A 12,823-nucleotide genomic window follows, 5' to 3' on the forward strand; every position below is an offset into this window, starting at 1 on the left:
TTAAATTAACCCATTTCTATTATTTTATATTTTACCACGAGGTTTGTGGCCCACCCGCAATGTCCCAGTTGGCAGCTCGCGTCTTTCCCCTCTAGTGACTACATGGCGACTCTGACTCCGCCTTCTTTCTCCCAGCATTCAGTTTACTCCCCCCTCACATCTATTCTGCCCCTCCTGGCCCAAGACAGATTCTTTATTAACCAATGGTATTCACAGCATACAGAGGGGAATCCCACATCACTGCACAGGAGAGCTCTTAACCCAAAAAGGGAGGAGAGAGGGTCTGAGGATGAAAGATAGGTGAGGAGAACAGAGTTGACCAAGCTGTCAATATAATCCCAGGGAAGGGATTAATGCCACTCATGGAAGATAGGCACCTGGGGTGCAGTCCCTCTGGGCTCTCCTGTCCTTGAGATAACAACAAAAAGGACAGAACAAGACAGACAAGCAGAGAGCAAGGATCAATTCCCCCTGGACAGGCACTGTCTAGAGCAGAATTCGCTTTACCTGCCAATTGGCTCTCTATCTCAGACGTAGATGTTTCTTAGCAATAAGTGGATTCTGAACTGCCACCCCTGAGCCCTGTGAAGTCACTGCCAGTTAGGGTCCAGTCAGACTCCATAACCTCTGCCAGATTCCCAGCTCAGTCCATGGAGCCTGTGGTCCAGATGCAGGCAAACTAGTTTGTTCAGTCATTCACACATTTGGTCAGCCAGCCTTTCACTTAGTCAGAGAGCCAAGTCTTTCACAATTGGTACAGGGGCAGTCTCCAGTAAGGAGTGACCTTCCAAGTCAGGGAAAGCTCAACCAGGGTGTCCTTCCCCCAGAACTGAGTTCAGAGTTCAGACTTACCTCTCAAGAGAACCAACTTGGGGTTCCTGTCCAGGAACACAGTCTTTCCAGGCTTCAGCAGAAGACATGAACCCCTTGAACACTTTCAGTGGGCACCCCTTCTGCAGCATCCCTATGACCCAGAGTGAGGCTGAGTTCCGTATGGAGTGTGGGATCTCATGGGGCTCTCTAAATGAAAAATAGAGGTTACATGAAAAGATCTCAACAGAGTTAGTCATTAATGAGTTGTAAATTAAAAGCACAACGAGGAGTCACTTCACACACACACATTCCTTGGTTTATTTACTTACTTACTTACTTACTTACCCACTTTCTTGGAGACAGGTCTCCTCTTGGAGCCCAGGCTGGCCTCAAGCTTGCAATGATCCTCCTGCCTCAACTTACTCACATTATTTCTTTTCTTAGATTTAGTTATTTTGGGGTTATTCTTCGAGACAGGGTTTCTCTGTGTAACAGTCTTGGCTGTCCTGGAACTCGTTTTGTAGATCAGGCTGGCCTTGAACTCACTGAAATCCACCTGCCTCTGCCTCCGAGTGCTGGGATTAAAGGCATGCGCCACCACCCGGCTACATATATGTATTTTTGTGTGTATGAGTCTTTTGTCTGCATGGATATTTGTACATCAGGTGTGTGCCTGGTGCCTGCAAAGGCAGGACGAGGGCATTAGATACCCTTGAACTGAAGTTGTTGATGGTCGCTAGCCACTGTTAGGTACAAAGGAGACTCCAATTCCCTAAACTCCAAAAGGCAGCCCAAATATTCAAAAATGACCTCAACCTGGACAACGGAGGATTTTTGGCAGTTAGGTGAAAGCCAGCATACCTTAGGAACTTGTGAAGCCAGTTCCCTTCTACCAGAAAGAGTCATTTCCTTGGGACGCACCTGTGGTGGCTACTAGCCAAAGTTCACATGGGCCTCCAGGCGCTCACAGTATCACAAGTACCTGTTACACATTTCAGAGTCCATCCTAACTCTTCTCACCTGCCATTACCTAAGCTTCCTCCAGCTCACAGGCTTCCCTACGTCCAGCTATTCATTCTCCTTAGAACCCTGCTATTTTCGATAGGTTGACTCTCTCCCTTCCTGTTTGTGCCCTCATCCCCACCCCTTTCTTTTTCCCTCTCCCCATTTCTCTGCTCTGCCGCTGGTTCTCTCCTTGCCAGGTCCAATCTGTTGGTTGTGTCCAGTCTGCTTCTCTCTCTGCTCTGTACTCTTCCAGATGCTTCTGGCTGTTTGTTCTCTCTGTCAGGTCTGCAATTAACCTTAACCATCCCGTGGAGCGGTCATGCTGTCAGTGTATATAGCCATCGCATGGGTGCTGGGAATCTAACTTGAGTTGTCAGGTAGAACAATCAGTGCCTTTAACCACTGAGACGTCTCTCCAGCCCTCCGCCTTAACCTCTGAAGGCTAAGTGTGAGCCACCATGACAAGTTAGAATGACTCACATTAAACAATCACAAGTATTGATGAAGAGCAGGAGAAAAGGAAACACACGTGTACTGAGGGTGGCAATGTAAAACACTGGGGAAGAATTAAAAACAGGCTAGGCGGTGGTGGCTCACACCTTCAATCCCAGCACTCGGGAGGCAGAGGCAGGTGTTCACCACTGTGTGCATTTATTTCAGTGCTGGGGCTTGAATCCTGGGCTTCCTGCATGCCGGGCAAGCGATCTACCAAGAGCCCCTTGCTGAGACTGCAGCCTCTTCTGGAGCTGTCTAAAGTAAATGAAATGTGTTGTGTGTGTTGATTTGATGCCCGCCTTCCCACATTCACCGCAGAATTATTCCTGCGAGGTAGGCTAGAGAATTTAGTAATAAACGATGAAAGGAAATATGATATGCATGCATACATACTCAACTTTTTTTATATTTATTTATTATGTGTACAACATTCTGTCTATGTGTATGTCTGCAGGCCAGAAGAGGGCACCAGACCTCATCACAGATGGTTGTGAGCCACCATGTGGTTGCTGGGAATTGAACTCAGGACCTTTGGAAGAACAGACGATGCTCTTAACCACTGAGCCATCTCTCCAGCCCCCCCCCCCAATACTCAACTTTTTAATAGGTGCTTTTAGTCTTCCCTAGTCTTGTTGCTGAACTAAGAGACCTTGCTTAACAAATTAATCAGACACAGAAAGACTTCACGAATTTGCTTACATGTGGAACTTTAAAAGTTCCGTAAATTAACCGGGTGGTGGTGGTGCACACCTTTGATTCTAGCACTCTAGAGGCAGAGGCAGGTCACAGAGTGAGTTCCAGGACAGCCATGGCTACACAGAGAAACCCTGTCTTGAAGAAAGAAGGGAAAAATATTCTGTTCTATTGGATGCATGTCTCTTACATATCATCATAAAGTGAATAAGTCTAAGTCTTAGATCCCGACTTCCAGGTCAATGACTGATATTGCAATGGCTGGGTGTGGTTTTGCACCCGTTAGTTCCAGTTCCGGGGATGCAGAAACTGGTCTGGTCTACAAATTGAGTTTCAGGCCAGCCAGTACCACAGAGTGAGAACCAATCTCACAAACAAATAAATAAAACCCTCCCAAAACCCAATAATGCAGAAGGAACTTCAGTGCCTTACAAAAAGCATTGTGTAAGGTGAAGTAAAACACGTCTCAGTTCCTAATTCATGCAGAAATAGGAACTGCTTGTTTAAAAAAAAAAAAAGAAGTCTGTTCTTCTTCCCTTGTTCTTGGTGACCAGAACAAACCTTGTGCAGACTGTTCAAGCGATCTACCACCAAGTGACACCCCATGTCTTAGAAGAAGGATTTTGAATTCCTCGAGAAGATTCTTTGTCCTAATCCTTTTCAGCATGTCTAACTTAAATTAATTGTATCACTCTTTCCATGGTACACTTGAGGGTGTCCAGGTGAGGCCATTCTCTGTTCATTTCCATGCTTCCTTGCCATTGTGAAAGTGAGTATAGTAAGATATGATGCCAGCCTTACAGGAACTGGGGAAATCCCGTGAGCTTCTCCACGTGACATGCTAAGAGCCCAAGGCAGCAAGCGCTTACTTCTGAGCCGTGGCTATCGTTAGGGACACATTTCCAAATCAAACTCGTGGTGTCACTTGTACCAGCATACATAACTTCTGCGTCCATCACAGATCTCATAGCATGGTGGGCAACTAAGGATCCCAGATAACAACTCAGGTCACCCTCACTATTTCAAAATTATGTTTTTCTTTTCTGTTATTCACATTCAGGACCGTTCTAAAATGTTTCTTCAAATATTTTTATATATTAGTGTGTGCTTCAGTGCATGTGTAGCACGCACAAGCAAGATCCCTCCAAGATCAGAAAAGAGCATCAGATCCCCTGGAACTGGAGTTATAGGTGGTTGTGAGTGGCAATGTGGGTGCTGGAAACCAAACTCAGGTCCTCTTCAAGAACAGTGAATGCTTTTAGCCACCGAACCATTTCTTCAGTCCCAATTTTTATTTGTCTGTGTGTATGCGCTGTGCACACACATTAGTCTCCTTGTGTGATTGTATTATGTGTATACAGGCTCATGAGCCTATCTCGGTTGGTGGAGTCCAGAAGACAGCGTGGGGTCCTCCTGTAGCACTCTCTGCCCTTTCCTTGAGGCAGTGTCTCTCCCTGAATCTGGGGCTTGGATTCCATTTGCTAGGCTGGCAGTCAGCAAACCCCGTGTATCCCCACCCAACACTGGCAGGGGTTACAGGCATGAGAGGAAGTATGGGTGCTGAGATCTGAACTCCAGTTCCCACAATTTTGCATAAATGGCTCTTTTTTCATTTTTGTTTGCTTTTTCCAAGACAGGGTTTCTCTGTGTAGCTTTGGAGCCTGTCCGGGAACGCACTCTGTAGACCAGGCTGACCTCGAACTCATAGAGATCCACCTGCCTCTACCTCCGAGTGCTGGGATTAAAGGTGTGCACCCTCACCACTCAGCACATCAAGTGCTCTTGATTGCTGAGCCACCTCTATTTAAAATTTTAAAAATCTCCAATTTATTCTTTGACGATTTCATACTTGCATATAATAATGTATTTCAATCAAAGTCACCCATCTTCTTTCTTTAACACCCCAACCTTTCTTCCCAACACACCCCTTCCCCTTTCTTATTTGACTTTTTTATTTTAAACCCCAGAAGTTTAATTACAGTTGCTTGAATGTGCAAGTAAGTGTGTGTGCCTATTTATTGGATCACCAACCAGTGGTTGGTACCACCTATGAAGGAAAATGACTCTCCTGTCCCTAGCAGCCACTGACTCTGACATTTCCTCAGCTAGGACTGGGACGTCATATATCCCACCCCATTCGTGTTGGAATGTTGACTGCATGATCTTGTGCTGGTCTAAAATAATGTGACTCATTTTTTTTCTTCATAAAGACAGTGTTTCTTTATGGTGAAAAATATGGAAAACTTCAAATAAATAAAGATGATGCAAAATACCCAATTATAATGTTAGCATACTTCACATTTTCCAACATATTCAAGGCATCACTATATGTACAAGTGTGACCTGTTAAATTTAAAATGTTCCTAACATTTTATGTCTTGTTTAAACTAAGACTTACAATTCAAATTCCCAAAGTAAAGTATTTTTAATGAATTATTATTTGTGTGTATGTGTGTGTGGGGGGGGGGTAATTAGGCACCATAGCACATGTGTGAAGATGAGAACACTTTTATTCTGTCTTTTCACACTTGTACATGAGATCAAGGACCTAGAACTCAGTTCCCCACCTTTGCTGGCACATCCCTTTTCCTGGCACGTCCCTTTCCCTACTGAGCTATCTCACAGGCCTCAAAGAAGATGTTTTTGAAAGTTTAGAAAGTAGAGTGTCAATGCAACAACCACAAACAACAACAGAAACCCAAAACACAGCTCTCATCTTCAAGGAAAAAAGAGTTTATTTTGGAGTCATTCAAAGTGGCTGTGACCCAGGAACACAGGTTTGGGTCATCCCAGACTCCATCTTCCATTATGGAAGCAGTTTGATAGTTTTTACAGAACAAGAAAAGTCATCCCTAAGGCAGGCTTGAAAATACATTCTGGTGTGTCAGTGAGATGGTTTCAGTAAGAGGAGAGGCGCTTTTCTATAGGCCCAGGATGCATCTGATGACATATGTGGCTTTGGGGTTGGTGGAAGCTAGTAGTCAGCTAAGTTAATAGAGTGCAAAGTTTTAAATCTATAGTTATAGAATGCTAGTTCTGACACAGAGGTGGGCAAGAGGCTTTCTATGGTCTTACCTAGCCCATGATAAGTGTATGCAAGGGGGAGAGGGGCACAGTAAAGAAAATGAAATGTCCACTTTGTGGGCAGGAAAGGTAAAGTTTAGTCCAAAGAACCAAGGCTGTCTGTTTCTCAGGGAAAGCAGAGAGAAGGGAGGAGTGGGAATGGGTGTCTGAGGAGGAGGGGACCCTAAGAACTGGAGGAGAGGGTGAGAAAGGGGTAGAATGCTAACACGGGGGCTTTGAAATTCATTTATTTATTTATTCTTTTGGAGACAGGGTTTCTCTACAGCTTTGGGGCCTGTCCTGAAACTTGTAGATCAGCTCTTGTAGACTAGGCTGGCATTGAACTCGCAGAGATCCGCAGACCTCTGCTTCCTGAGTGCTGGTATTATAGGCATGTGCCACCTTGCCACCACCACCTAGCTGAAATGTAAACAAGCGCTTGTGAGTAGGGACCAAATGAGCCTGGGGGCTAAGCATAGACTTCCAGAGGTCTGTAGGTGACAGGCACACGTGAACTGCATATCTATATGTCTCCTTTTGCCAGAGGCAAGGGAAATGGCTCCTTTTGAAGGAAAGGAACCTGTTTCACAAGTTGTTGAGGAATGCTGGCTCTTATCTAACCACCATACATCCTCTGACTAGTCCAGGTTGGTCCTGGGTCTAGACTCAATTTTGGAGTCATAGGTCTGCCCTTTTCCGGGGTGGAGTTGAGTGGGGTACCCTTTGGCCCTGAAGATAAGTTGACTATCCTCTAGACCTGCAACTGTAGTTTTTATCAGTCTTTGCAGACACAGCTTCTTTTCAGGAATTCTCGTTTACAACTCTGTTCACAATCTGTACAACTCCGTTACAACTCTGTTCACTATTACTTTTTGTTTGTGTTTGAGTATCTGAACTAGTGTGTATAGGGAGCTATGGAGATCAGGGACTTAGAACTGTTGGAACTGGTTGTCAGCAGCCAGACGTGGGTGCTGGGAACTGAACTTGGGTCCTTCAGAGGAGCAGCAAGCGCTCCCAACTCCGGAGCCATCTCTCCAGCACGAAGAGATTGTTACTTTTAATATTCTAATATAACCTGTTCCGCTAATTGTTAAGTCACAAAACAGGACCCCCAAACGGCAGTGCTGCTGACAATGTCCTAGATGACCGGCCATTTGTAGAAAACAGAAATCTAAATTTCTTAGCCGGGAAACAGAAACCTAGCATCAGCATTCCTCAGAAATCTCATGATTCTGGTTTTTGTTTGTTGAGAAAGCCACCACTTCCCTTCTCCGCCCCTAACGGTCAATTACTCCGGGCACCAGTGCATCTCACCATGTAAGCTAGTTTTTCAACCCTGGTTTATTCAAGCATAAAGTCACGGTCTAGCATTAACCATTATTCTATTGAAACCAGAGGCAATGATGAAGCCTGTCTCTTTAAAAGGATTTTTTTTAAAAGGAAATGAAAAGAAATCAACTTTTAAACCTTGACTAGATAGAGCACCAAAAAGGTCGGATCCTTAGGGCACTGTCAACAGCATCGCTACTTTGGGCACGCTTTGTGACATACCACTAACGAGATATATAAAGGTGTTTTTTTTTCCCCCTGGGGAATAGAGTTATTCACATTCGTTTGGGGGAAAAAAAAAGCAAAAAACTGTAACGTGGTCCGAAGGCGGGAGGCAGCAAATCAGAGCGTCAGACCGCTCCGTGGCGCACGGTGATGACGCGGACGCGCGCGCCGCCCCCATCCGCTCGCGACGGAGCTGCGTCACCGGTGTTCGGTGCTCACCTCCTGGAGACCGCGACGGCGGTAGGCCCTGGCGCTGGCCTCCCGCTCGCGGGGAGCTCGTTCGGCGGCGCGATGAGGCGCAGCAAGGCCGAAGTGGAGCGGTACATCGCCTCGGTGCAGGGCTCCGCCCCGTCGGCCCGAGAGGTGAGCGGGTCAGGGCAGGCCGGCGTCATGGCTCCCGGCGGCCTCGACTCCGGCTGGAGCGGAGGCGGCGGCGGGCGGTGTTGGCGTGGCGCTGCTGAGCACCGGAGGCGTGGGGACGGCGGCCGCCCGCCTTTCCTCCTCATGGCGGCCCGCCGCGGGCCCACTCGGGCCTTGGTCTCGGCGCGATCGGCCGGCTTGGGGTGCAGCGCGGGGCTCGTCTGGCCGCGGCAGGCGCCTTGGGTCCCCCGGAATAGCTAAGTCCTGCGACGCGGGCCGTGGCTCCCCGGGAGGCTGACGCCGCTCGGCCGGGCTTTTCCCGCTGTGTGGGTGGCTGCGTGGACGTGGAGCGGACCGACAGCCACATTCGCAAGGGCGCGTCAGCACAAATCACACGGGAGGTCCTTAATTGGGAGTCTTCGCTTGCTGTGCCCCACTCCTTACATCCGCTTCCCAAACCTCTTTTGGAAGCTGCTATTCTTGGCTTTTTAGAAGTTTTTTATTTAAAGGCAGAAGGTCTGGAATTTAAAATTTCTTACAGGCAGTAGTTGTTATGCCTAACTAAACATTGCCAACGTCGTTTTTCCATACCATGTCTTGTGGGTGTTTTTCTAATTTTGACCTTTAATGTGTTATATTTATTTTGCCGGTGGAGAGAGATATTCAGAGGGTCCAGAGTCAATTTTTTCTGGGGTTGAACCATTAAGTTCTGCCATTTGTAAACTGGAATTTGGTACAGTATAGACTCCGTCAATAAAAACGTAGTTTTGTTTCATGTTAAACGTTTTGGGCAAAGCTTGAAATACAGCGAGCTTCAATTTATCTGTTGCAAACGCACTGTTCAGTCAGTTATTTTTTTAAATTCTAAAAAGTAAGAGTTGTCTCTAAGAACTTTTATGATCGTCCATATATACCATAATTCATGGATGTACAAGTCCCTTATGTAAATGGCGGGTTTTTTTTTGTTGTTGTTGTTGTTGTTACTTTAAATCTTTTCTTAGTTTGAAAGGGTTAAATAATCCTGTCCAATGAATCTAACCCCCCAAAAAAAATCAGAATCCAAAGTGGTCTTTAAAATTTTCAAGTTCAAAGTCGGGCGGCGGGGGTGCATGCCTTTAATCCCAGAACTTGGGAAGCAGAGGCAGGCGGATCTCTGTGAGTTCGAGGCCAGCCTGGTCTACAAGGGCTAGTTCCAGGACAGGCTTCAAAGCTACAAAGAAACCCTGTATCGAAAAACCAAGAAAAAAAAAATTCAAGTTCATTTAGTGCTGGTATGCTACAAGTGGGAAATTTACAACCAGTTCTGATTCTGATGGGTCAAAATCAAAACTCCAGGGCACAAAAATTACCAAGTGAAAGTACCTTCAGGTTTGTGTGAATAAGGACTACATTAAACACATGTATTTGTATTTAGACTTGGGTCTTGTCACCAGGATATCTCATACATTTGAAAATATTTTTAAAATCTGAGAACAAAAACCCAAACCCAAAGACCCTGAAATCCAAAAGTGCTGAAAATTTCAGAAAAGTCATATTCAGCTAATAGTACCTAATACTATATAAATAGTTGTTAAATTTTGTTAGGAACAGTGACAAGCAAGTGAAGTCTGTATGTATTCAATTTCTATTATCTTTTTTATTTGTTTGGCTTTCTAGACAGGGTCTCATTATGTAACTTCTGGTGTCCTGGAACTCATAGAACCTCTCCTGCCTCTGCCTCCCGAGGGCTGCTGTCCACCCCTGAATGCACCATGCCAGGCTACCAACATATTTTTTAAAAATAGTTTTTGATGTAAGAATGGTTGGTTTGGTTAATGAACAGCTTGGAGAGTGACGGCTCTAAGAACGCCGTTCACTTGTGTGCTGTTAGCATTCAACCAAAACCCTGACTTCCAAACCTTCTGTATTTAAAAAGAAATTATGTCAAACAAGTTCTGTAACTACTAAGAAATAATGCCGCAGGCCTTTCCTGTGCTCCTGGTGACCTGTATTTTACTGTTTTCATATTGATATTTCATGTTTGTAGGATATTATTTTTGTCCTTTTGTGGCCAGGTCATTTCACTTAGTGTAATTTCAAGGTCATCCATGTTGTAGCAGGTGTTAAGAGTCACCCCTTTTTAATGGCTGAGTAATAGTATGTATGATTCTTAGGTGTGCCACGTTTTGCTTATTCATTTACTGTTGATTGACACTTAGGTTGTTTATATCTTTTGTCCAATACATACAATGCAGTGAACAATGATGTAAAAATATTTTAGTGCTTACCCTTAATTCCCTTCGGTTTACACCAAAAAAATAATTATTGGGCTGTATGTTAATTGGTGTTTTCTGAGGAGCCCCCAAATTCTTTTCTATAGTGACTGTACTTTCTTATATTCCTACTGTGAATTTATGGGGTTTCAATTTCTTTTTTTTTAACCAGTGCTTTACATTTATTTTTTATTGCGTCTTATTATGTGAGACTGTGTGTGTGTGTGTGTGTAAGTGCGCTTGTGGAAGTCAAAGGAAAGTTTGCCAGAGTTGGTTCTCTCTACCGCATGGGGCCTAGGGGTGGATTTAGGTCTTTGGGTTGATGGCAAGGTGCATTTACTCACTGAAGCCATATTGCCAGCTCTATCCTAAATCTTTAAATCATTTAAAAAATATTTTTATGTCTTCATGTATCACATGTGTTCCTGTGCCGGAGGAGGCCAGAAGGCATCAGATCCCCTGGCACTAGAGTCACACATGGTTGTGAGCTGCCATGTAGGCCTGGGACTCAAACCTAGATCCTTTGAAAGAGCAGCTAGAGAGCTCTTAACCACTGAGCCATCTCTCCAGCTCCAGTTACCTTAAATAGTTCATATCGTTTAATAGTTCAATAGTTCATATAGCTTACAAATTTATATTAGCAACATATCTCCCCCAATTGTCCTTCTAATGAACTTGCAAAAGCACTACCAGTCCCACATACACACTGGTTGTATGCTGTATGTTTTTTGAATAATTAAAGGTAATACTGAATTATAACTTAGTCAGTCTCTTTAAGAATTTAAGCAGCCGGGCAGTGGTGGCACATGCCTTTAATACCAGCAGTCGGTAGGCAGAGGCAGGTGGATCTCTGAGTTCGAGGCCAGTCTGGTTTACAAGAGCTAGTTCCAGGGCAGTTACACAGAGAAACTTCGTCTTGAAACACTCCCCTCTCCCCACAAAAAGAAGAAGAATTTAGGGACTGTAGAGATTACTTAGAGGTTAAGATAAGTTACTGCTCTTGCAGAGGACCCACGTTCAGTTATCCATATAGTATGCTCATAATTATAATTGAAGTTCTAGGGGATACAACACCCTTTTCTGATCTCCAGCATCAGGCATGCGTGTGCTATACATGGCCTATATGCAGAGGAAACAACTCCTACATATAAAATGAATAAATAAATTATAAAAAATAATTTGAAAGTAAAATTTAACTTGCTACTGTCTTGTGCTCAAATTTCAAATATGATTTTGTAAATCTTTGTAAAGTTAGGTAGCAGAAAGAGGTATTAAAATTGAGACTGTGATAGGGGGCTGGAGAGATGGGTCAGCGGTTTAAGGCACCAACTGTTCTTCCAGAGGTCCTGGGTTCAATTCCCAGCAACCACATGGTGACTCACAGCCATCTGTAGTGAAATGTGGTGCCCTCTTCTGGCCCGTAGGCATGCTTGTAGACAGAACTTTGTATAATAAGTAAATCTTTAAAACAAAATTAAAAGACTGTAATACATAAAACCTGGGCATGATGTCTCATACCCTTTAAAAAATTATTACTTGTGTGTATGGGTGTTTTGCCTGCGTGTATGTCTGTGTAGCATGTACATTTTCAGTGCCTGCAGAATCCAGAAGAAGGCACCACATCCTCGAGCTACAGTTGTGAACTGCCATGTGGGTGCTAAGAGTCGAACCAGGGTCCTATGGAAGAGCAACTGTTGCTCTTTACCTCTGAGCCATCTCTCCAGCCCCAGTGGCTCATACCTTTGATCCCAGTACTCTGGGCTGAGCTAGGAGAATCACTGTGCGTTCATTTGTAGCCTGGACTACAGTAGCATTTCTGGTGAGTTTGTGCTAGAGTGAGAACATGGCTTAAAAACAAAACAGATCCTGTTACACATAGAAATTTGGTTACTTTCCAGATAGGTGGAGAAAAGGATTGGTTATTTAATAGGTATTGCTTGAAAAGTAAAAATTGGTTAATGACTTTTAAAAACAAAGGGTCCAGTGTATACTACTTAGAAAAATAAGTATTAGATTTCAGAGTAATTTTAGAGAGACTGAAAGAATATAGGGATGAAAATTTTACGAATCTCAAGTGAGAATGGCCTTTCTTAGCACATAACCACTAAAGAGTAAACAGCATAGAAAACATTATTTTTGCTAAAAAGTCAGTCTTGTTTCATAAATACACTGAACACTGAAACAAGTAACAACAAGAAACATTTCAAAATAACCATAAATATCAGTGGGGTTAAGGAGTCCTTAAGGAGGGGATTTTTGGGGTGTAACTCAGTCCTAAAGGTGCTTGTCCAACATCATTAAGGCCTCCTGGGTTTGGTTGCCAAAACCAAAGATTGGGCATAGGAGCCCACACTTGATCTCAGCATCCAGGAGGAAGAGGCAAAAGGTCAGAAGGTTTATGCTTCCCCCAAATCCTTAAGCATTAGTTAATATCATTTTCCCACTACAATTGATGATGGTGAAATTTTATTGAGAATGTATACTAAGTATTTGATTATGCTTATAAAAGTGGTCTTAAGAGGTGATCCCTCTGCATATTAAAATAGAGATTAAAGAAATGAAAAAAACCTGAGTTCTTAGATATTTTA

The 12,823-nt window shown here is 44.1% G+C and overlaps 1 protein-coding gene across 2 annotated transcripts in view; it reads left to right on the plus strand.

Annotated features, from left to right (window-relative positions):
* Positions 1-7,823: 7,823 nt before the first annotated feature.
* LOC125411548 (E3 SUMO-protein ligase RanBP2) overlaps positions 7,824-12,823 on the plus strand; it is a 56,066-nt gene continuing 51,066 nt past the window's right edge. Inside the window, exon 1 of one of the 2 annotated variants that reach the window (XM_048451761.3) lies at positions 7,824-7,986. In XM_048451761.3, the coding sequence (XP_048307718.3) occupies positions 7,915-7,986 (72 nt within the window). In that variant the 5' untranslated portion in view covers positions 7,824-7,914. The remainder of the gene's footprint in view (positions 7,987-12,823) is intronic. The other variant, XM_048451762.3, reaches the window with a different exon arrangement.

Source organism: Myodes glareolus, chromosome 18 (assembly GCF_982192425.1).
Source record: "Myodes glareolus chromosome 18, mMyoGla1.1, whole genome shotgun sequence".
NCBI lineage: Eukaryota > Metazoa > Chordata > Mammalia > Rodentia > Cricetidae > Myodes > Myodes glareolus.